The sequence below is a fragment of the Phocoena sinus genome, chromosome 9, assembly GCF_008692025.1.
Source record: "Phocoena sinus isolate mPhoSin1 chromosome 9, mPhoSin1.pri, whole genome shotgun sequence".
Taxonomy (NCBI): Eukaryota; Metazoa; Chordata; class Mammalia; order Artiodactyla; family Phocoenidae; genus Phocoena; species Phocoena sinus.
Genome location: NC_045771.1, coordinates 367,955 through 389,861, shown reverse-complemented (window position 1 = coordinate 389,861; position 21,907 = coordinate 367,955). Strand labels below are relative to the sequence as shown.

Genomic DNA, 21,907 nt, shown 5'->3' with positions numbered 1-21,907 from the left:
ACTTTCAATCTCTGTTAGCAAATATTTAGGCTTAAAGAAATTCAAATTATGCATTTCCAAGCTTCTAGGGATCTCAGGAAGAACCAACTGTAGCATCGGGGTGTTCTGTGCCGACTCGGCTGCCCCAGGGAGGCGGCGGGCAGGGGTCACAGCCCAGGGGTGCCCTTCTCAGCCAGCCCATGACCCGAGGCAGAGGGGGCATCCTGGATCCACCCACACTGCCCCTGCCACAATGAGACGGGGCTGCAAGGATCTGGACCGGCCCCCCTGGATGCGATGCTCCAGATAATCCAAGTCCAGCCCACCTGGAAGGAGGCCAACTTCTCACTCACTCACTGAACACATTTAACTTGTGTGGACACCATGGTATGAGTTACCAGGGATCCTGTCCTTGGGGTGACAGCAACTTCCCAGTGGTCTCGGGCGGCGGTGGTGGGGGGGGACATTAAACAGCTCCTGACTTGCACGCAGACGATGATAGACACCAGACAGGAGCAGCAGACAGGCTGGGGCCGTGCTGGTGACCACACGGCAAAGTAGCTGCAATCACGCAAACCACCGGAGGAGGAGCCCAAGACCTTGCCAGAGACTCCGCACCTGGTCACGTCCGAGGCCAGAAACACCTCTGAACTTCCAGGCTGCCTCAGCCTGTTAACTCCTCTTTTGGTGTCAGCTAGCTTGTGCTACACATCTATCACTTAAAAACAAGAGTCCTGACCAGCAAAGTGAGGGAGGGAGAGAGGGGCTGGTTCTGACTGCTAGTTGCTCTAAACTAGTCCTTTAATAAACGCAGTACCTGTTTGCATGATTCCCAGGCTCCGCTGTAAAAGCTGTGTCTGAAACATACAGTCACCAAGGCCGACCACAATGACATCCTTGCATACAGTCAGGTAGGTCTGTAAGAGAGGTAGACATGATGATGTGATTTCCCATCAAAAGCCACAGAAGGGACAAGAGGGGACATCCAGCTGGTCAAGCTCCTAACATCTAAGGGTACCACTAGGGGTCTCATAAAGCAGATGTCTACAAAGATGCTTAAAAAGGAATTTCCATAAAAATACATTAATCCTCATTTCTCTTTCCATAAGAAATCTAGAAACACATTTTATGTTATCCACAAACTACTGAACACGTGTTACGTGCAATGTGTCAAATTACATTAAAATTATGCAGTTTATGCTTTGCAAAAAGATAAACTCTAAGACAGCCTCATCCACCAGAGGGCAGACAACAGAAGCAAGAAGAACTACAATCCTGCAGCCTGTGGAACAAAAGCCACATTCACAGAAAGAAAGACAAGTTGAAAAGGCAGAGGGCTACGTACCAGATGAAGGAACAAGATAAAAACCCAGAAAAATAACTAAATGAAATGGAGATAGGTAACCTTCCAGAAGAAGAATTCAGAATAATGACAGTGAAGATGATCCAGGACCTCGGAAAAAGAATGGAGGCAAAGATCGAGAAGATGCAAGAAATGTTTAACAAAGATCTAGAAGAATAAAAGAACAAACAAAGAGAGATGAACAACACAATAACTGAAATGAAAAATACACTAGGAATCAATAGCAGAATAACTGAGGCAGAAGAACGGATAAGTGACCTGCAAGACCGAACGGTGGGATTCACTGCTGTGGAACAGAATAAAGAAAAAAGAGTGAAAAGAAATGAAGACAGCCTAAGGGACCTCTGGGACAACATTAAATGCAACAACATTCACATTATAGGGGTCCCAGAAGGAGAAGAGAGAGAGAGAGGACCTGAGAAAATATTTGAAGAGATTATAGTCAAACACTTCCTTAACATGGAAAAGGAAATAGCCACCCAAGTCGAGGAAGCAGAGAGAGTCCCAGGCAGGATAAACCCAAGGAGAAACACGCTGAGACCCATAGTAATCAAATTGGCAAAAGACAAAGAAAACTTACTGAAAGCAGCAAGGGAAAAACGACAAATAACATACAAGGGAACTCCCATAACGTTAACAGCTGATTTCTCAGCAGAAACTCTACAAGCCAGAAGGGAGTGGCATGATATACTTAAAGTGATGAAAGGGAAGAACCTACAACCAAGATTACTCTACCCAGCTAGGATTTCATTCAGATTCGATGGAGAAATCAAAAGCTTCACAGACAAGCAAAAGCTAAGAGAATTCAGCACCACCAAACCAGCTCTACAACAAATGCTAAAGGAACTTCTCTAAGTGGGAAACACAAGAGAAGAAAAGGACCTACAAAAACATACCCAAAACAATTAAGAAAATGGTCATAGGAACATACATATCGATAATTACCTTAAACGTGAATGGATTACATGCTCCAACCAAAAGACACAGGCTTGCTGAATGGATACAAAAGCAAGACCCATATATATGCTGTCTACAAGAGACCCACCTCAGACCTAGAGACACATATACAGACTGAAAGTGAGGGGATGGAAAAAGATATTCCATGCAAATGGAGATCAAAAGAAAGCTGGAGTAGCTATACTCATATCAGATAAAATAGACTTTAAAATAAAGAATGTTACAAAAGACAAGGAAGGACACTACATAATGATCAAGGGAACAATCCAAGAAGAAGATATAACAATTGTAAATATATATGCACCGAACATAAGAGCACCTCGATACATAAGGCAACTGCTAACAGCTATAAAAGGAAACACAAGCTTTAAATAACACAATAGACCAGATAGATTTAATTGATATTTATAAGACATTCCATCCAAAAACAGCAGATTACGCTTTCTTCTCAAGTACGCACGGAACATTCTCCAGGATAGATCACATCTTGGGTCACAAATCAAGCCTCAGTAAATTTAAGAAAATTGGAATCTTACCAAGCATCTTTTCTGACCACAATGCTATGAGATTAGAAATGAATTACAGGGAAAAAAACGTAAAAAACACAGACACATGGAGGCTAAACAATACATTACTAAATAACCAAGAGATCACTGAAGAAATCAAAGAGGAAATCAAAACATACCTAGAGACAATGAAAACACGACGATCCAAAACCTATGGGATGTGGCAAAAGCAGTTCTAAGAGGGAAGCTTATAGCTATACAATCCTACCTCAAGAAACAAGAAAAATCTCAAATAAACAATCTAACCTTACACCTAAAGGAACTAGAGAAAGAAGAACAAACAAAACCCAAAGTTAGCAGAAGGAAAGAAATCATAAAGATCAGACCAGAAATAAATGAAACAGAAACAAAGAAACAAAGAAAACAAAGCAAAGATCAATAAAACTAAAACCTGGTTTTTCAGAAGATAAACAAAATTGATAAACCATTAGCCAGACTCATCAAGGAAAAGAGGGAGAGGACTCAAATCAATAAAATTAGAAATGAAAAAGGAGAAGTTACAACAGACACCGCAGAAATACAAAGCATCCTAAGAGACTACTACAAGCAACTCTATGCCAATAAAATGGACAACCTAGAAGAAACACAAATTCTTAGAAAGGTATCACCTTCCAAGACTGAACCAGGAAGAAACAGAAAATATGAACAGACCAATCACAAGTAATGAAATTGAAGCTGTGATTAAAAATCTTCCAACAAACAAAAAGTCCTAGACCAGATAGCTTCACAAGTGAATTCTTTCAAACATTTAGAGAAGAGCTAACACCCATCCTTCTCAAACTCTTCCAAAAAAACTGCAGAGGAAGGAACACTCCCAAACTCATTCTATGAGGCCACCATCACCCTGACACCAAAACCAGACAAAGATACTACAAAAAAAGAAAATTACAGACCAATATCACTGATGAATATAGATGTAAAAATCCTCAACAAAATACTAGCAAAGAGAATCCAACAACACATTAAAAGGATCATACACCATGATCAAGTGGGATTCATCCCAGGGATGCAAGGATTGTACAATATACGCAAATCAATCAATGTGATACAGTATATTAACAAACTGAAGAATAAAAACCATATGATATCTCAATAAATACAGAAAAAACTTCTGACAAAATTCAACACCCATTTATGATAAAAACTCTCCAGAAAGTGGGCATAGAGGGAACCTACCTCAACATAATAAAAGCCATATACAACAAACCCACAGCAAACATCATTCTCAATGGTGAAAAACTGAAAGCATTTCCTCTAAGATCAGGAACAAGACAAGGATGTCTACTCCCACCACTATTATTCAACGTAGTTTTGGAAGTCCTAGCCACGGCAATCAGGGAAGAAAAAGAAATAAAAGGAATACACATTGGAAAAGAAGAGGTAAAACTGTCACTATTTGCAGATGACATGATACTATACATAGAGAAACCCAAAGATGCTACCAGAAAACTACTAGAGCTAATCAATGAATTTGGTAAATTTGCAGGATACAAAATTAATGCACAGAAATCTCTTGCATTCCTATACACTAATGATAAAAAATCTGAAGGAGAAATTAAGGAAACACTCCCATTTACCATTGCAAAAAAAGAATAAAATACCTAGGAATAAACCTACCAAGGGAGACAAAAGACCTATATGCAGAAAACTATAAGACACTGATGAAAGAAATTAAAGATGATACCAACAAATGGAGATATATACCATGTTCTTGGATTGGAAGAATCAATATTGTGAAAATGGCTATACTACCCAAAGCAATCTACAGATTCAATGCAATCCCTATCAAATTACCAATGGCATTTTTTACAGAACTAGGACAAAAAATCTTAAAATTTGTATGGAGACACTAAAGACCCCGAAGAGCCAAAGCAGTCTTGAGGGAAAAAAAAGGAGCTGGAGGAATCAGACTCCCTGACTTCAGACTGTACTACGAAGCTACAGTAATCAAGACAATATGGTACTGGCAAAAAAACAGAAACATAGATCAATGGAACAGGATAGAAAGCCCAGAGGTAAACCCACGCATCCACGGTCAACTAATCTATGACAAAGGATGCAAAGGTATACAATGGAGAAATGACAGTCACTTCAACAAGTGGTGCTGGGAAAACTGGACAGCTACGTGTAAAAGAATGAAATTAGAACACTCCCTAACACCATACACAAAAATAAACTCAAAATGGATTTAAGACCTAAATGTAAGACGGGGCACTATAAAACTCTTAGAGGAAAACATAGGAAGAACACTCTTTGACATTAATCACAGCAAGATATTTTTTGATCCACCTCCTACAGTAATAGAAATAGAAACAAAAATAAACAAATGGGACCTAATGAAACGTAAAAGCTTTTGCACAGCAAAGGAAACCATAAACAAGACGAAAAGACAACCCTCAGAATGGGAGAAAATATTTGCAAATGAATCATCGGACAAAGGATTAATCTCCAAAATATATAAACAGCTCATGCAGCTGAATATTAAAAAAACAAACAACCCAATCCAAAAATGGGCAGAAAACCCAAACAGACATTTCTCCAAAGAAGACATACAGATGGCCAAGAGGCACATGAAAAGCTGCTCAACATCACTAATTATTAGAGAAATGCAAATCAAAACTACAATGAGGTATCACCTCACACCAGTTAGAATGGGCATCATCAGAAAATCTACAAACAACAAATGCTGGAGAGGGTGTGGAGAGAAGGGAACCCTCCTGCATTGTTGGTGGGAATGTAAACTGATACAGCCACTATGGAGGTTCCTTAAAAAACTAAAAATAGAATTACCATATGATCCAGCCATCCCACTACCAGGCATATACCCAGAGAAAACCATAATTCAGAAAGACACATGCACCCCAATGTTCATTGCAGCACTATTTACAATAGCCAGGTCATGGAAGCAACATAAATGCCCATCGACAGATGAATGGATAAAGAAGATGTGGTCCATATATACAATGGAATATTACTCAGCCATAAAAAGGAATGAAAGTGGGTCATTTGTAGAGATGTGGATGGATGTAGAGACTGTCGTACAGAGCGAAGCAAGTCAGAAAAACAAATATCATATATTAACGCGTACATGTGGAACCTAGAAAAATGGTACAGATGAACTGGTTTGCAGGGCAGAAATTGAGACACAGATGCAGAGAACAAACGTATATGGACACCAAGGGGGGAAAGCGGCGGGGTGGTGGTGGTGGGATGAATTGGGAGATTGGGATCGACATGTATACACTATGTGTATAAAATGGATGACTACTAAGAAATAAGTAAATAAACATACAAAAAAAAAGATAAACTCTAGATATTCAGATGCCACTGTAAGTGTTTAAGAAGAGCAGCAGTACTGACTAAAGTTACAGCTTTAAATTAGAAAATAAAACCTGGAAGCACATCACAATTTGGAGACGGGTCTCTGTGTCTAAAGACTTCTAACCTGGATAATCTGTTGATAAACGACCCTGTGAAGCTTCAGATATTCTTCTTCTTGATCTTGGATAAAAGATAGAACTTTGCTTTCTAACCAAAACCCAGTGTCTTCCAAAGTGGACAGGTAAACTTTGCCTTCTGAGCAGGACTGTCCAACAACAACAGAAGACAGGTTAGTCACATAGCCGCTGGGCCAATTCGCCCCGTGTCCTGACCCAAGCCGGTGGACGCACCTCGTGCTGAAGATGGATACTCAACCGACAGTGGAGGCTGAAGGCTCGCAGGGCAGTGCCTTCACTCAGGTGGTGAGGGCTCCCACCTGGCGACTGCAAAATCGATTCCAGATCCACCTGTGAAACAGGACATCTGCAGGCTAGGTTCCGGCTCAGCAGACAGCGCATGAGGTGAGGACATAGCTGCGCCAGGAGAGGGCTGCCAGAGCAGCAGGGCGAGTGTCCTCCCTCCTCCAAGCCTCCCGTAAAGGGACAAGAAGACACCTTTTCATAGGTGCTGCTCAAGGAGCCCTCAGGATCAAGCTCGTCCAGCCCTTGCCCCCTGCAGCGCCCGCTGCCCACCTCCAACCCGCCGACATCCGATGTCTGGTGCTGATAGGTGGGAGCCTCTGGCAGCAGTGTCAGTAACAGGCTGCTTCCGAGGGCTGGCCTGGAGGAGACGGCCGAAGAGCCAGGACGGGGAAAGGAGACTGGAAATTCACGGGACTCGCTCTCCAAAGGGCCCTAGAAAAGCCTGCCCAGGACTCAGGGGGCTGGAATTCCCTCGTCGATGAGCAGGGCCAGAGCAAGGGGACCTGGGGTGGCGGGCCGTCTTCCTGCTGTCGGGCCTGTTCCGACAGACCGGCTCACCCTCAGAGTTGGCCTCAACAGGACACTGGGCTCTGAACATGACTTGCTAGAAAGACCAGGGCCTGGAAGTGTTCACCCAGTCCCATCCCGCCCCCAGGTGAAAATTTTACACTATAAACGTGGAAAACTTAGACCTTACCCTATCGCTCAACTTCCACGGCACCTGCAGCTGCTCTACAAAGTTACCTTGGATGTTTCAAGGGCTTTCAAAAGACGGTTCAGTTTCTTCTGGGGCGCGGAAAGCAGGCACTCGCGATTCTTCGGGTGGGTCAGCAAGTACTCAACGTAGACCAGCGCCAGCCCGGGTTTGACTGGGCACGGGTCCTGGACCCGCACCTTCCGCTTAGACGCAGAGTTACCCTGAAAGCGCAGAGTGAGTGAGGCACATAGCAGGAAAGCACATGAGTTCTAGCATACAGCTACCCTCCTTCAGCAAACTTTAAAAATGACACAAGCGTACCTTGCTCTGAGGCTGCTCTTCCGGCAGCGAGTCACAAACGAGCTCCAGGATGTGTCCCACTTGCCCCCAGGAGCAGAGACAGTCTAACAGAATACAGTAGCTCTTGTCGGCTGTTCCTTCCTCTTGGTTTCTTAGTGTGGAAATCACACCACAGCTGAAAGTGCCACATATATAAAATCATATCTAATATCTCAATAGCAATTTCTCACTTTTCTAAAAGGCAGGGAAAATGAAGAAGCTAAAAACTGAGGGTACATAAGCCCTTCCTATCATGGGAACTCTCAGACATTCTCCACCGCAGGAAAAATACACTGTTTTCCCACAATTACTACGCAGGACAAGGTCCAGTACAAAATGCTGACTCTGAAAGCAGCTTCAGGAGCCCCTAGATGTGAGGCACCGAGGACACACCAGGCACTTACAAACCCTGGCCTTTTGTTTCTGTGTTGCCTCTGTCAGACTCTAGAGTAAAGATCCGTAATCTGGGGACAATACTTTTTGTTTAGCATCAAAACATTTTTTTTTATAAATATGAATAAAAACAAGTAATTTTTACTGCGCTAATAACCAACACCCTAGCGCAACGCTGCCCAATAAAGAACACAATGAGAGCCACAAAAGCAGGCCACGTGTGTCATTATAAAGGTCCTAGTAGCCACGTCTAAAAAGGCAAGATTAATTTCAATAATGTATCTTATTTAGCCCAGCCTACCCCCAACATCCTTTAAGACATGGGCACTGTAGAAAACTACTGATGAAACATGTTACATCCCTCTTTCACACCAGGTCCCCGAGTCTGCATCACACCAGGATGCACACACAGCTTGCCCCAACCCAGACTCCACATTCTAAGCACTCAGAGTCACGTGTGGCCAAGGCTCTGTGGTGGACGGTGGGATGGCTCACGTCTCACCATCTGGCACTTGAACAACGCCAGACTCTCAGTTTCCCGTGGTGGCTTCCTGTGTCCCTCAGCAGTCCCGGAGCCCTGGAAGCCACATCCCCTGCTCTCCCTGCCACAGGGGAGGAGGCCAGGGGCAGGGAGCACAGCACTGGGGGCTTGAAGGTCACGCAGGCGTCACCAAGTGAGACCAGGAGTGCACGGAGAGGGCGGGCACCTGAAGGTGGGCACAGCCGAGGCCGGCATCAGGGAGGCCAGCACAGACAGAGGGGTCTTGCAGCGATCATCCTGAAAGCATGAAAAGACACACAGCAACAGGGAACGTAAACAATGGGATCCCGAGGGCCCCATGACTCCCAGGAACCCATTTTCAAAGCTGCTTGGTAGGAATTAGAGTGATACTCTCAACACACAACAGGAGGTCTTAACCCCTTGGGAAGCATTAGGTTTGATAAGTCTTCTCAAACTTTTATAGGACACTTTACTACTTTCTGTGATGAATTATTTGAGCAAATATTTATTAAGCACCTACTGTGTACCAGGAGATCCTTGGAATACAGCAGTAACCAGAAGAGACCAAAGTCCTTGCTGTCAAGGCACTGACTGGTATTTGAAAAACAATACCGATGAAAGGAAAAACAAACCCAACTCTATATACTCAGTGTGTCCTGAGTATAAAACTCAAGGGAATGAAACTAGTCAGAAAAGTTCCTAAGTAAAATAATCAGAACAGAACACCTTAGGAAGACAGTGCAGTGCAATGGAGCTACCTGGCCAAACCCAAGTCCCATGAGATGCCACACCCCAACCAGCTGGTACCACACATGGAGAAGGGCTGGTCTCTGAGGGCGGGGCTTTGGCAGGAACCAAGTGAGGATGCCACCTCGGGCCCCACTGCAGCTACATCACCACCACTAGTATTATCACAGTAACAGAGCAGACAGACCAGACTCCATCAAGATCACTTAATAAGAAACACCCTTGGTTGGATGAGAGGATGAAGGAAGATGGGCCCTAAAAGGAAAAGAAACAACAATTTTCCTGGACATATACATGAAACAGAAACAGGTGCAATGTCACCATCTGGCCTGTAATTAATCCTCATTCAGTCAGAGTGAACCCACCCTCACCCCCAACTCCCAATAAAGAAAATGTTTTCTTGATGTTACAACAGTCGGCTGGCAGCTACTCCTGATTCCACTCCATGTGTGGCTTACAAATGCCTTACCCACTTATGGGCCAACCACAAGGTTCTGGGAGGTACTGAGGGCAGAGAAGCTCTCTGGCCGGAATAATTCGGGATTAAAGAATTAATTCACCACCTCCCTGTTCCTGGACACACCCAGGCCACACTGTTCACCTGTCATCTCGTCTGGTATCCTATGGCCTCTATGTTTATCTTCTAATTCTCAACCCCATGTGATTATCTGAGCTTTTAAATGTCCTAGTGACTTGGGCAGCCTTGATTATTTACCTTCACAGACAGGTCACATTTGCATTTCAGAGGCAGGATGGAGCTCGGAGACATAACAGTCACAGAAATACGGCTCAGAAAAGCTAAGAGGTCCAAGGTCACATAAGCAGTTGTAGAAGAACCAAAAGTAAACTTTACCAAGATAAGGGTGATTCGTAAGACCTATGACCTTTCTATATTTAAGCCACGCTTTCTTCACAATTAGGAATAAATTTACATTTCTATATAGCAGTTTTATTTCCATTGGTTTTGAAATATGGCCTTTACTCAGAAATAGAAAGTCAAGGAATGAGGAGGTTTCCTTCCTCCAAACAGAAGTTATGCACACAGTTCTGTCTGTCTCAATAACACAGACACAACTCAGATACTTCAGAAACATGTGCTTGCCGGATGCTGTCAAATGCCTAAAATTGCCCCCAAAACCAAGGTGCTACTACATCTTGATGTTCACAAACTCCTCTTTCTCAATTCCCAGCAAATCAAACCAGATTCTAAAATAGCGTCAGGCCATTAGAGATAGAAAAGCAGTGCTCCCCAGACAAGTCTCTGGGTGAATGGATGGAGGCTGGAGGACACGTGGCCTCACCCCGTGAAGGGCGAGAGGCCGAGCGTCCTGCGGGGTGGGCGGTGGCTCAGTCCCCGCCTCCGCAGAGGAGGAGCAGGTCCAGAGGCTGGTCCTGCACAAACATGACCTGGCGCGCCTGCCTTAGCAGGGTGGCCCGTCTTACCTTAAACGCTTTCATGTACTCTGGCAGCATAGAGGCGAACTTGCTAACGGTGTACACTCTGGCCTCTTTGTTATTCTCCATACTCCTGTGAATGCTTCTCCAAAGAATCACAACGATCTCTAACAAACCCGCCATGGACGCAGTATCACTTATTGACAGCGTTTGGTCCAGGGCCTAAGATACAAAAAATTGTACTGTGAAAGAATCAAATCATAATAACTCTCAAGAGAACAGCACTGCGTCTAAAAGCACATCTCAGAATTCCAGACCTAAGGCAGAGATGGAAGGAGAGGCAGATAGAACCCCTAAGACTGTGGTATGATGTCTGATGGGATCGACTCCCCCTCGACCGTGGGCTGCTCTGGTTTGTGGGCTGGCAGGGAGTGACAGCACCAGGTGTCTGCGTGTCTTCTAGCGAATCCTTCCTTGTCTGCGCAGAGGGATGGGGCCGCCTCCCCAGCACCACACGCTCGCCTGCGCGTGGTCCACTTCAGATGCCAGCCCTGTCCGGTGACTGTGACAAACTGACAACTTACCACACAGGCCATTTCCTGGAAGGGTCTACCTTGAGATGCAAAGCAGGATTCATTTCAGGTGTTGGTATTTTTGTGCTACTCAGATGTAATGGGAAAAGATACGGCGAACAAATTAACTTAATTAATGTGGACACCCAGAAAAAACAAAAGTAGTTGCTATATAAAGTTAGATTTTTCAATAGGCACTAAATACCTGGAATGACTTATGGCTAAATTTAAAAAGCAATGAAACTACTAAAGGCTTAGATACTACTATGAGAATGATATAGATAGCAAATTGACAGAACTTCAACCTGTATTTAATTTTACTTTTTACATTCTAGTGATTAGCATAGCACTCTTATCATTTAAGTCCCCTGAGAAAGCCACCACTTCTCCTTTACAAAAATATGCTAAGTTCCTAAGTAAGATTTCATTAAACAGAAAGCAGAGATTTTTAGTAGATAGCAATGTGAAAAGGTAAAAGAACCAATTCAAAAAATTATGCTTTAAGCCATTAAATATTCTTAGAATGACAAAATCCAGACAGCAAATTGTATTTTTTTTCTACTACCGGTTACAATAGAGCACCCTTGTGTTTTCTAACGGTACAGAAACTGACCTAAAATGTGATAAAATGCAGCTTTCTCAATAATGTCTAGGTTCAATATGGGGGTGGAGGGTTCCTTCAGTATTTGAGAACTGTAACAGTTTTCACTTTTTGGCGAAACCACTTCCACCATCCATCAGCACAAGCGTGAAGGGGTGGCCCAGAGGCACAGGGCCCCGCGAGCCTGGAGCTGGCATCCCAGGGAGGGTTTCTAAAGTTACAGGATCACTTCCCTAAAAAATCCTGCCCACCCAACCCATATACTGAGGGGAAAACTCTGAAAAGGGGAACTCAAATCCCACCAAGAAAGCAGAACCAGCTCCAGACGCTCCCGGCTGAGGGCTTCCTGAGCCCAGGCTGAACAGGCCTATGAACTGATGGATCTGCTAGACAGATTCGGCCGTTAAGATGACATCAGGCTCTTCTCTCTCCTCCCCCTTCTGCCCCAGCGGACAGACAGGGCAGGGGATGCTGAAGCGGAGGGCAGGTGGGGTCCGGGGAGTGCTCCCCCCAGCCCCCGGGCAGGCCGACTGAGCCCCACGCACAGCCCGCTGGCGCAGCCCCAGCCTCAGCGCGGGGCGGCCCTGTCGGCTCCTGGCTCTCAAGGGCCGAGGGCCTGCATCCAGGGCGGGGACATGGAGACAGGAGCGGCCAGACAGCGCAGGAGCCTCACCCTGCAGCCAGCGTGAACCACGTTTCATCAAAAGGGCAAAACTATCTTCTGTGACTTCCTTTTTTTTTTTGGTTTTAATTGAAGTATATTCAACATCTTGTGACTTTCTTTTAAAGGCCAGTACCCTAATCTACATAGCACCACAAAACTACCCAAAATTTTTACTTCAGAGGTACATACAAGCATGAGAGTTTGTTTATAAGCTTAAGATACTGCGTATAAGTAATACGTTTCTAAGTCTTAAATGTTCCTTTTTTAATGATATAATTGGTCACTTTGGATTCTGAAGAAATACCAGCTATATAGCTTCCTTGATAAATTACTTTTTCAAAGACAATTCTATATAAAGCTCATTCCCAAAAATTCAACCCCACGACGTTTCTAGTAGAATCCTAGGGCAGTGGCGGTGAATAAATCCTTGAGAGCGCCACCACCCATCTAGTTGTAAAATACAGTAATGTCCAGACCCAATCTATGTGTGCCAACCTCAGGTCGAATTAAAATATACAGAAGCTTCAAAATGGAGTAAAGACCTAAATGTAAGGCCAGACACTATCAAACTCTTAGAGGAAAACATAGGCAGAGCACTCTATGACATAAATCACAGCAAGATCCTTTTTGACGCACCTCCTAGATAAATGGAAATAAAAATAAACAAATGGGACCTGATAAAACTTAAAAGCTTTTGCACAGCAAAGGAAACCATAAACAAGATGAAAAGACAACCCTCAGAATGGGAGAAAATATTTGCAAATGAAGCAACTGACAAAGGATTAATCTCCAAAATTTATAAGCAGCTCATGCAGCTCAATATCAAAAAAACAAACGGCGCAATCCAGAAATGGGCAGAAGACCTGAATAGACATTTCTCTAAAGAAGATATACAGACTGCCAACAAACACATGAAAGGATGCTCAACATCACTAACCATTAGAGAAATGCAAATCAAAACCACAATGAGGTATCACCTCACACCGGTCAGAATGGCCATCGTCAAAAAATCTAGAAACAATAAATGCTGGACAGGGTGTGGAGAAAAGGGAACCCTCTTGCCCTGCTGGTGGGAATGTAAATTGATACAGCCACTATGGAGAACAGTATGGAGGTTCCTTAAAAAACTACAAATAGAACTACCATATGACCCAGCAATCCCACTACTGGGCATATACCCTGAGAAAACCATAATTCAAAAAGAGTCATGTACCAAAATGTTCATTGAAGCTCTATTTACAATAGCCAGGACATGGAAGCAACCTAAGTGTCCATCATCAGATGAATAAATAAAGAAGATGTGGCACATATATACGATGGAATATTACTCAGCCATAAAAAGAAACGAAATTGAGCTATTTGTAATGAGGTGGATAGACCTAGAGTCTGTCATACAGAGTGAAGTAAGTCAGAAAGAGAAAGACAAATACCATATGCTAACACATATATATGGAATTTAAGAAAAAAAATGTCATGAAGAACCTAGGGGTAAGACAGGAATAAAGACACAGACCTACTAGAGAATGGACTTGAGGACACGGGGAGCGGGAAGGGTAAGCTGTGACAAAGCGAGAGAGAGGCATGGACATATATACACTACCAAACGTAAGGTAGATAGCTAGTGGGAAGCAGCCGCATAGCACAGGGAGATCAGCTTGGTGCTTTGTGACTGCCTGGAGGGGTGGAATAGGGAGGGTGGGAGACGCAAGAGGGAAGAGATATGGTAACATATGTATATGTATAACTGATTCACTTTGTTATAAAGCAGAAACTAACACACCATTGTAAAGCAATTAAAAAAAAAATATATATATATATATATATATATACAGAAGCTTAAGGTGAAGAAAACTGGGAAAAGAGTGTCAGCAATGATAATTTTTCCTTTGTATTAAATCCTACTCAAACTCCACAGTGAACTACAAAGGATACACAGAAATTCTTTCTAGAAAATTCCTTATGATCCTCCAAAATAATTAGGTGAAGTATCAGCACTAAAGGAATAAGTAATTTTGTTGCTAAGGTAACGGCTTGTGGAAATAACACCTCTGCCTTGTTGCCCTGCCCTTCTCCCGCGGGAGAAGCACCCGTCCGGGTCCCCACCCCCGTGGCCCCGACCCCGTCCCCGTGGCCCTGTCCCCGTCCCCGTGGTCCAGGCCCCAGCCCCATGGCCCCAAGGCGGCGCCGGGAGGCGGTGGCTCGACTCACGCTCACGTTCTCCTTCCCCGGCTCCTCACTGCCCTCCCCGCAGGCACTCAGAGCCCTCCGGATGCAGGCGTTCAAGCAGTGGCGAATCACATGAATCAGCTTTGCTAAGATGTGTGAGACAACCAATAATTAATTTACGTGCACCTTCAACAAAAGTTTCTAACACTGAAATTATAATCCCAAATAATTAAAGTGTTACTTTACGGGAACTCATTAAGAACCACACTGAGCACGGAGCAAACACGCCAGGCTCACGGCGCGGGGCGGGGCTGGGTACCTATGTTGGTGCAGGCCGTGTGCTCGTGCGCGTGCTGGTAGAACCTCCGCGCAGCCGCACGGTTCATCTGCAGCAGCGTCACGCAGCGCTCGCACCACACCTCCTCGGGCTGGTTCACGGGCAGGAAGGAGTTGAAGATAAGGCCCACCAGGCGCCGAGTGACGGGCAGAGAGTCCGACTCCAGACGGACCAGAATGTGCTCCATGGGGCATATTTTCCAAAACTGTGGATAAAGCACATGTGCAGAAGGAGAGTGTAATCAAAAAGGAACTAATTTCTACATTCAAGGAAATTCATCTCAAATGATTATGCCAGAATCTGTGACTCTTCTGTAGACAAATTAAAATAAACCCGTGTTTTAAAAAGCACTGACACATAGGCAGATAAGCACAAGGCCGCTGGGATTAGTTATAATCCATCAGGACCATCAGTGGACCCTCAAATGACAGCTATGATTATCAGTCTAATAGTTTTAAAATTTCCTAAACCACAACTTGGGGCCCATTAATATGAAAAGTGAATTTAAACATCTACAACAGGTTTGCCACAGAAAGCTAAAGTGAGTCTCCCGTTTCCCACCTCGGACACAGAGGCACCCCTCACGGTCACCCCTCCCGCCCTCTACTGGGTGCTGCCCGGGTGGTCACAGGCCTCCTCGAGCCGCCTCACAGCCACTGCCCACACCTGCATACGGCAAGACTGTCATGCTGCCCCTCAGCGTAAAAGCATCAAAGTCGTCCACTGCCCACAGAAAAGGGCCAAACTTCTCAGCAAGAAATTCAAAACAAGGGGAAACACCACAGAATAATGGAAATAAAATAGACTCTGACGGTACAGTGTTCAAATCCCGTCTCTGTCACTTATGCAAACACTTAACACTCATCTGTGTAAAGGGGACAGCACCACTGACACAGACTTTCCTCAAGGACCTGGTTCTCATGACCGTCCCCTCTCTCCAGGACTTCCAGTGGACCTTTCTCATCAGCACTTAAGTATGCTCCCCGGTCTCCTCCCCCACTACCCCCCACCCAGGGACCGGCTCCCACCAGCTGCCCGCCCCCCGCCAGCTGCCCGCCTGGCCCTGCCCTCACTCCCACGATACCTCAGTCCACCCTCCAGGTCAGAAGGACCTTGCGCATTCAGACAAACATACTCCCCCTCTCCCGAGGAAATGTCTGAGCATCCGACACTACGACCGTTCCCCCACATGCTCCCGGAACACTGCCATGCGCACACTTGGTGTTTCTGAAATAGTCACTGTAGTAAAGGCAAGTGCCGCCCGACAGCCATGCCACCAGCTGAGTGTCAACCCCGGAGCGGCCGGCACAGTGACAGACAGATCCCAAGAGGGAAACCGAGGCACTCAGGAGACCAGGGGCTGCTCAAGCCTCAATACCTCGCAGAGTTCAGACCTGCTGAAACCAATATACCCAAGAAACACTGTAGGTCACAGCACTGAGACTGGATCGAGGGGCAGTGCCTAAAAGAGAGGGTTTTCACATTGGAAAGGTTGGCTCCTGAGCCCTCATGGAGACCAGACGACCTTGAACGGAAACTAGCGATCGGCACTTACACCAAATGCCAAGGTTCCACGGGTTTTTCTTGCAGTGAACATTCCCCGCAAGTCTGCCTTTCCAGAAACTCCCCATTTTAACCTATTTTTCTTTGATTCACTTTTTCTAAAATAAAATGAAGAACAATTCTGATTAGTTTAGGGTTCTTCAATTACCTGAGGTTTTATTTTATCTAAACATATTACCCACAGGTTGATATTAACATCAGACAAGACCATAAACAAAATTGCTAACTGGTGTTTCATTCCTAATGTTAAAAATAATTGCATAGGGGCTCCCCTGGTGGCGCAGCAGTTAAGAATCCACCTGCCAATGCAGGGGACACGGGTTCAAGCCCCGGTCCGGGAAGATCCCGCATGCCAGGGAGCAACTAAGCCTGTGTGCCACAACTACTGAGCCTGCGCGCTTTAGAGCCCGCGAGCCGCAACTACTGAAGCCCGCGCGCCTAGAGCCCGTGATCTGCAACAAGAGAAGCCACAGCAATGAGAAGCCCGTGCACTGCAATGAAGAGTAGCCCCCACTAGCCGCAACTAGAGAAAGCCGCGCGCAGCAACAGAGACCCAACGCAGCCAAAAATAAAATAAATAAAATTAATTAATTAAAAAATAATAACTGCATATTAAGAAAACCCCATTTTTTTTAATAAAGACGTTTCAATATTAGTAACGGTTGATTTGGCCTAAATCTCAGGTACACAATACTAAAAATGTAGAATTTCGAAACCAACAGTAAACAACTTGAAACCCCTAGCACTGACAATGAAAATTATAAACAGAAGCCTAATTAACTAAGTTGGTAACTGCCCCTTGGCCACAGGACATAATTTTATCTAATCAGCTTTAATTCTCTACCATGTCATCGTGCCCAGGGCCTTCGCACGTAAGATGTGGCTCCTAGATCCTGAGTGCAGCACTGCCAGCGTTCACCAAGGAAAGTAAGGAGGTATATATACCCCTCACTCCTTCAAAGCACTATGTAGGAGGCCAGGCTGCGCCCACGTGCACTAACAACGCAAGCACGGCCAGTGTCAGACACTGCAGTGGCACACTACCTGTCACGCCAACCTGCTGGATGATCGACCCCCCTTCCTGTTAGCTGCCTCTCCGCAGGCCTGTCAATCTCTGACCTTGATTTTCAAGGAGAATTAGCTGGTGCGCCCGTAACAAACCTTTCCAGAGAGCTCACAGCTAAATCACGCTCTGTCTTGCTTGTGCAAGCCAAGGACTGACATGAAAGAAGCACCTCATTAAAACATTACTCTTCCTTTTCTGCTCTTACTACTCCCCCAAACCCCAAACTCTCCAGTCAGACATTCTGTCCAGGTCTTCCCTGTTCTCCTGGGAAGACCCACAGACCTCAGAACACCTGCTCTGCCCACTGCCTCCCCAGCCATCACCTCAGTGATCCTCTGCAAACAGATGCACCCTTCAAACAAAACGCTAAGCGGAAACTCCCGTCTCAGATTCAGAACTACACTTTCAACAGGCTGCTATAACAAATCCAACCAAAACTGCAGCCAGCCTTTTTGTTCACAAAATTGACATGCTGATTCTAAACTTTATATGGAAATACAAGCGCCCCAAACCACCAAGAGCTCTGAAAGAAGAGCAGAGCGGGAGGACACACACTGCAAGACTTCCTGCCAAGCTGCAGTGAGCTCGGAAGTACGGCCCTGGCCTGAGGATGGACAGGCAGAGTCCAGAAACAGACCACACACAAGAAACTGATTTTCAACAAACGTACCAAGGCGTTACAACTGGGCATGACGTGGGGTATCTGTACCACATGGGTCACGTAAAATATTCTATTTTTCTCATGAAAAAAGTTCACAGTTCAAAATTTGAAAAGCATAAAATAATGCGTATCCTCTGCAGCGGTAAGGCCTCCCCAGCACCCTGTCTCTAGACATCCAGTCCCCTCCCTTCGCCTCAGAGACTGGTGCCGACTTCCTGTTTTCTGCCAGGGATGTGTGAGCCGTAGCTGAGCAAATGCACACGTATGTTCCCCGTCCTACGGAGACGGCAGACCCTACAGCTCTTCTGCACTCGCTCCCACGCGCCTCGCTGAGTGGCCCTTCCTCCTAAGTGTGCTCCTCTCTGTGGCCGCGTGGAAGCATTTCCTGGCACGAGTGCACCCCAGGGCCATGCGCTGACCCTACGCTGACCGACGTGTCAGCTTGTTCCCAAATCCTGGGCCTCGACACAACAGCACTTTAAAGTAAATTTCAGAGAGCTACTGTGCAGAGAAGAAAATTCAGTGTTAGCAAATAATAACGCAGAACCTTGTAACTAACATTTTTAGCCAAAAGCTGAACAGAACTAGAGTTAAGGGAAAACACTCTCCCCTCAGTAGTTTATACCAAAATGCACACAAACCAACAAATACCTCCTTGCTTCCTCCTGTAAACGTGGGGGGATGGGGGTCTCATACTCACCATTTTCTCAAGTAATATTTTAAGTGCTTACTGTGTGCCAAGCATTTAAATATTTCAACAAAAACTTTCATGTATAGGATAAAAATATAATTTAAGGTGGGGGCTGCTTGCATTAATGTCTTTCAAAAAGAAAACATACATTGACAAAACAAATAAAATTTTATGACACAAACAACTAGTAGAATATACCAGACACCAACTGGTTTAAAATGCAGTCACTGAAACTCTTGGAATTAAAACTGCTTTGTCTTTTTGTTGTTGAAAATAAATGTACTTATTTATTTCGTGTCTTAAGTAAGAAAATCTCTGTTCACCTTACCTTAGCAGCCCTCACAGCCTTAACTTTCAGCAGCATATCAACAAAAGCCACTCTCACTTTCTCCGAATTGTCGTGGAGACAGTACTTTAACGTTGGCAGAAGTTGCTCTAATAACGGGTGGCTTAATTTATTATCCAAAATTATCGGCAGGCACTACAAGAAAGGAGAAAGATAAACAGTTCAAAATTAGAACATAAACCACGAAAAGTTCAGGTAAGAAAAATTCAGTTCCATCTTTACTAAAACTACTAGTGAAATACACATACCCACAGAAAATAACTCTTTTCTAACACCTCTTCATATAAAAAGCATATTTTAATGAATTAGTATGGCTTCAGTGCCTGATAATCAGCTCATCCCTTGCTTCATTCAAACAAGCCTGAAGTGGTTACAAAATAATTTTTCGGTGCTTTCTCTGAACTACACTTTAAAGGGTTTTATTACAGTTGAAAGAAACCAGAGGATGCTGGTGGAGAGGCCCCAAAGCTGGAGTCTAAGAATCCTTTTCGGTTCCCTTAACATCCCACAGATTCCCTGTATTTCCTGACTCGATGCTGCATGAAAACGAGGGGCACAGGGCCCACACGGCTGTGCCCACACCTCACACAGGCGTCCGAGAGACCGGCCCAAGCTCAGACCAGACACTCACGTCTGAAGAGCTGACACACTCCACCACCTTCTCTTTCCAGCTGTTAGGATATACATTTTTATGAGACTTTACATTTTAAAGATCACTGAAATGTTTACAGATGAGCTGATAAATGTCCTGGATTTGCTTCAAAGTAATGGTGTGTGTGGGACGATGGATGTAGCTACAGTGAAACAAGAGCGGGTGCACCCTGAGAACTGCTGAAGCTGGGTGATGGACAAAGAATATTCTGTAGGCTCTTATTTAAAGTGCATAGACTGACACACAGTACACACAGTGCACACACAAAGCCCATTCTAATGTATAAAAACGTTAAACAATTTTAAATACATGCAGCTACTACTCTAAAACGCTATGCCCTCCCCCCAACACATACACTAAAAACTAGTATTATTTCAAGTAGACTATTTTTTTAGAAAACACTTTTCTTTTGTTTTTTTAAAAGGTTACTTTGGATATACAACGAAAATGTCAATAATGCTATATTTATGGAGTAGGGCTATGGGTGATTTCTAAATTATTCTTTCTCTGTATTTGAGAAGTATTCTACAATAAACAGGCATTGCTTATATAATTTAAAACCTTACCTTAAAGACAGAACAGCGCACATCAGCAGAGCTCGTGTCAAACGCCAGCTCCGCAGTTACTTTCTTGAGAAGGTCAATAAGAATGGTCGGAGGCAACATCTCCCAGTATTTGGAAGTTATTTTACAAACACCAAGGATCCCTGTGGAACGGACCATCGGATAAGGATCTTCTAAAAGGCTCTATAAGTACAAGAGGGAAAGAGCCTTAATTATCTTATATTAGTTCGTTTTTTATCAATATTGGCTTTACACACGGGCACAGTGGGCAGTCACAACCTAACAGACGTTTCAAGTCATAGAGTCACACACAGACTCAGGGATCTTCAGTTTCTCGTCGTTTCTGCAGCCTAGTGTTTAAGGACATCCAGACGCAGGTGGTGCCTTACTTGCCAACGCTGTCCGCAGGACTCTGCTGACAGCAGGGCCCCTGACACAGGCCCTGCCATGCAGAGGCACACTCAGGGACTTCGGTCAGTCCTGTGAGACACAACCTATTAAACCACTCTCATGAATTTCCAAAATGCTGTAATGCACTAAGCCCAGAATAAAGGGACCCTGCTTGTAAAGAACCGATCCAGGCAGCGGGAGTCCGGGGTTGCTAACAACATTAAGTGGCGACGACGTTATGCACCCCGATGGACGGACACAACAGCCGTGGAGCATCTAAGACAACAAACGTGACCCCAGTCAACTCTCTGTTTAACCGACTTACAGGAAATACAAAGGGCAGAGGCACGTATCAGTGACAAGCAGGCTAGGTTCTGTGGGAAATGAGAATAATTGGGCTTCCTCAACAACAACAAAAGCAAGCAAAATAGAAAGAACAAAAGAGAGAGGGAGAGGGAGTGATTGCTAAGTGGGAACTGATCGTCCAAGAGATGAACACACACTGGCCAACCACAACACAGGTCTCATCCGGACACAGACTCAAACAAAACTGGAAAAAACATCACTGAAATGTCACTGAAAAACAATGACTGGATATTTGATGACATCAAAGAATCACGATTCATCTTACTTTAGTTGTGCCAGTGGTAGGATTATACTTTAAAAAAGGGTCCCTGGGGCTGCCCTGGTGGCGCAGTGGTTGAGAGTCCGCCTGCCGGTGCAGGGGACACAGGTTCGTGCCCCGGTCCGGGAAGATCCCACGTGCCGTGGAGCGGCTGGGCCCGTGAGCCGTGGCCGCTGGGCCTGCGCATCTGGAGCCTGTGCTCCACAGCCGGAGAGGCCGCAACAGTGAGAGGCCCGCGTACCGCAAAAAAAAATAAATAAATAAAAATGAAAGTAAAAAAGGGTCCCTGTCTTTTAGGGACACCTACTGAAGTAATTAGAGTTGAAATG

At 44.8% G+C, this 21,907-nt stretch overlaps 1 protein-coding gene across 8 annotated transcripts in view; it reads right to left on the bottom strand.

The window, feature by feature from the left end:
* The window catches only part of NCAPG2 (non-SMC condensin II complex subunit G2), a 61,728-nt gene that overhangs the window by 16,404 nt on the left and 23,417 nt on the right, over positions 1-21,907 (bottom strand). For 3 of the 8 annotated variants that reach the window (XM_032643205.1, XM_032643204.1, XM_032643212.1), the window contains 11 exons: positions 20,567-20,746; positions 19,331-19,483; positions 15,004-15,226; positions 14,727-14,830; positions 10,730-10,903; positions 8,745-8,815; positions 7,627-7,780; positions 7,353-7,526; positions 6,537-6,653; positions 6,311-6,451; positions 797-896 (listed from right to left, as the gene is read on the bottom strand). In XM_032643205.1, coding sequence (XP_032499096.1) covers positions 797-896; positions 6,311-6,451; positions 6,537-6,653; positions 7,353-7,526; positions 7,627-7,780; positions 8,745-8,815; positions 10,730-10,903; positions 14,727-14,830; positions 15,004-15,226; positions 19,331-19,483; positions 20,567-20,746 — 1,591 coding nt within the window. The remainder of the gene's footprint in view (positions 1-796; positions 897-6,310; positions 6,452-6,536; positions 6,654-7,352; positions 7,527-7,626; positions 7,781-8,744; positions 8,816-10,729; positions 10,904-14,726; positions 14,831-15,003; positions 15,227-19,330; positions 19,484-20,566; positions 20,747-21,907) is intronic. The other 5 variants (XM_032643206.1, XM_032643207.1, XM_032643208.1 and 2 more) reach the window with 3 other exon arrangements.